Below are 3,130 nucleotides of genomic sequence, written 5' to 3' on the forward strand. Positions count from 1 at the left end.
GTCTCAATACCTGGCTCTCGTTCTGGCATGGATTGTGGGAGGCAGGGAGGCGCTGAGTGCAAAAGCACTTTGCCTGCCAAAAAACCTCCTGTGCCACCATTAAGAAGCAGAGGTTCTCTTGTTAATTAGAGCTTAATTGGACTAAAGTACAGGTGCGTGCTAGAAAAGATGAGATCATAAACTGCCAAACAGAACCAGCGGCAAGGTTGTTAAGGTTGGAACTTGAATCATTGGAAATTAATAAAAATGATTAAACAAAAGGAATAAGAGGGAAGATTGCCCTGAAGCCGCCCCCACTGGTGCTCAATGGTTCCTCTTGAGTGACAGAGGACAGAGAAGCCCCCCCCCTTTCCTAGCCCACCGCCAGCCAGCTAACAGGAGGCGTCTTCCCCCCCAGGCCTGTCCCCCCCCCATCCCAGAGAAGGAGACACAGGAAACCAGCTCAGATTGCAGAGGGAGGATTTATTAGAGGGTCAAGCGTCACATGGGGGCAGGAAGGGGTGTCCCCCACCCCACCCGGTGGGTGGCGAGACCAGCAGGAGGCGGCTGCTTCTCCCTGGGGGTGCCTCAGTGGTACCGGTGGGCCAGCGCATGAGCCACCACCTTGACCAGCTTGTGGAAGGCATGGTGGTAAGCAGGGGTGAATTCCTTCCCAAAGCGCGCGGCCAGGAGGGTGATGAGGACCTCGCCCAGGAGCTGGAAGAGAAAAGAGGGGGTGACTCCTTCCGCCAGGGGGTCCGTGTGCGGAACGCCCTCTCCCCACAACCCCCACCCCATGCAGCCACAGCTGGCGGCTGTGGGGTCAAGCCCAAAGGCCAGCTGGGATGGATGAAGGGGTTTGGGGTCCCCTGGAAGGAGGCCGGTCCAGGAGGCAACAGACAGAACCTCACACCGTCCCAGGCTGGCATTGCCATGCCAGGAGAGGTTTGGTGCCAAGAAGCAAACTGGCCCCTGCCAGGGACCTCCTGGGCTCGGCCTCTGCTAGCCGGACAGATCCTTGCTTGACCAGGGACAAGTCAGAAGGAGGAAGGGCAAAGGCCCACAGGCTCCATTTGAAGGGCCAGAAGGCAAGAGAGTCCATCGAGTTGCCCTTCTTTCCGAGGTAAAGGGGTCGGCTTGCTCAGGGCGTGGCTGAAGGTGCCCACGGATGAGGGGAGCTCACTCTGACTCGCCAGGAGATGACGCCACGAGGATTGTGAAAGATAGCCAGGAACTCTCCCCTACTTGGGTATGTGGGTTTAGTTAAAATTCATTGATTTATATCTCTATATCGCTGCTCCATAAAAAATGCATCACATAAAAATATATGGTAAAATCACACAAAGTTTAAAACAAGTTACACGCATGAGAAAAGAGAAGGCTGGAACTTGCTTTCTGGTGTGCAAGAGGGCAGGATCCGAACCAGTGGATTAAAACAAGCAAGGAGATTCCCATTAGATATTAAGAGGAACTTTCTGAAGATTAGGAGCTTTTACGGACTCCCTTGGAAGACTCTCCTTCACTGGAGGTTGTTGAGCAGAGGGCGAGGAGCCGTCTGTCATGAGATTCCCTCAGGGGGTTGGACTAGATGTCCCTCGGGGTCCCTTCCAACAGAACAGTTCTATGATTTGTGTGTGGGGATTGTGACCCTGCAGAGGGGACCTCAGGCACCCATCCCCCCGCCCTCCCCCAGGCAGCCCTTGGGGGCAGGCAGGCTCACCCCGAAGTTGACGGGGTCCACGTGGAGCTTGTCGCAGTGCAGCTCACTCAGTTTGGCAAAGGTCTCCTTGATCGTGTCGAGGTTCTTGATGGCCTCTCCGAAGGAGGCCAGGACCTTGTGGCCATGCTGCTTGACTTTGGGGTTGGCAAGGATGGCGCAAGGGCTGGAGATGTCCCCAAAGTGAGTGAATAATCTCTGGGTCCAGGGGAAGACAATCAGCAAGCTGGAGAGAAGGAAGGAAGGAGAAAGAAGAAGAAGAAGAAGGGGAGGAAGTTTGGATTTGATATCCCTCTTTATCACTACCCAAAGGAGTCTCACAGCGGCTAACGTTCTCCTTTCCCTTCCTCCCCCACAACAAACACTCTGTGAGATGAGTGGGGCTGAGAGACTTCAGAGAAGTGTGACTGGCCCAAGGTCACCCAGCAGCTGCAGGTGGAGGAGCGGGGAATCGAACCCGGTTCACCAGATTACGAGTCCACCACTCTTAACCACTACACCACACCGGGAGAGGCATGGATGGTCATTCTCCAGGTGGAAAGAGGAGAGCCTGCCCAGAGAGGCAACCACCCCTGGCCTTACCAGCTAAGGGTCTCCCCACCCAAGGCAACCACGTCCACTTTGCTCCAGCAAGTGTTGATGAGCTGCTTCTCTTCGGCGGTCCAGTGCACCATGATGGCTGGCTGTGAGCTTCTCTCGGCTGCTGGAGAAAACCTTCTGGGCTGAGCTGGAGCTCCTTCCAGGGCTGGAGCCTTTTATACCCTGGGCCAAAGCTCCTCCTCCTCCTCTGGGGCCCAGCTTGGTGGGGCTGAGGAGCAGGAGGGGGGAAGAGGCTGGCCGTGGGGTGTGGCGCCCTGGGCCGAGCAGGAGGCCCCAGATAGCTGCTTCTCTCTAGAAGACATCAGGCCCCAGCTGCTCTCTTTATCATCTCCTCGCAAGCAGCAGGACCAGGACTGAGCACACAGCCCAGGAGACTCCCCGGAAGCTCACAGTCCGAGAGCCATTTTGCATGGGCAAAACACACCCCACAGATCTCATGTGGCATTTAGACCCATTGCACAGATGAAGGCGCAATGGGAGCCACAAGGGAAATGTCTGGGATGACTCAAACCCAGAGCTTCCCTCAATGAGCCTCCAAAAAGGGGGTGTCTACGGTTGGCAGGACGCCGGGGGAAGAGGGGCTGGAGTCTGGCTTGAAAGAGGGGGGCAGTGATCTGTGGGGAACTGGGCCAGTCGGGAGGCAAGCGTCGGAGGCAGGGGACGCTTCAGAGCTGATGGAAGAGGAGGATGAGGCAGGCCAGGCCAGGGAAGGGCCAGGGACTTCCCCACCTTCTCCTGAACCTCCGTCTCCCAGAACCAGGAGGGGACTGAAGAGGGAAGGGCAGAGGGAGCTTCCGTGCAGGCGCAGTCTCTGGCTGTGAGGAGCATAAACGG

The 3,130-nt window shown here is 56.7% G+C and overlaps 1 protein-coding gene across 1 annotated transcript; it reads right to left on the reverse strand.

Annotated features, from left to right (window-relative positions):
- Positions 1 to 442: 442 nt before the first annotated feature.
- On the reverse strand, positions 443 to 2,584 carry LOC310760948 (hemoglobin subunit beta-1-like). The gene is made up of 3 exons (XM_083610226.1): positions 2,279 to 2,584; positions 1,700 to 1,922; positions 443 to 696 (listed from the first exon to the last, which is right to left on the reverse strand). Exons 1-3 carry the CDS (start codon positions 2,368 to 2,370, stop codon positions 568 to 570), a joined length of 444 nt encoding a protein of 147 aa, XP_083466352.1. The 5' UTR covers positions 2,371 to 2,584; the 3' UTR covers positions 443 to 567.
- Between the last annotated feature and the right edge of the window lie 546 nt (positions 2,585 to 3,130).

The sequence above is a fragment of the Podarcis filfolensis genome (assembly GCF_964270895.1).
Source record: "Podarcis filfolensis genome assembly, chromosome: 4".
In the NCBI taxonomy this organism is placed as follows: domain Eukaryota; kingdom Metazoa; phylum Chordata; class Lepidosauria; order Squamata; family Lacertidae; genus Podarcis; species Podarcis filfolensis.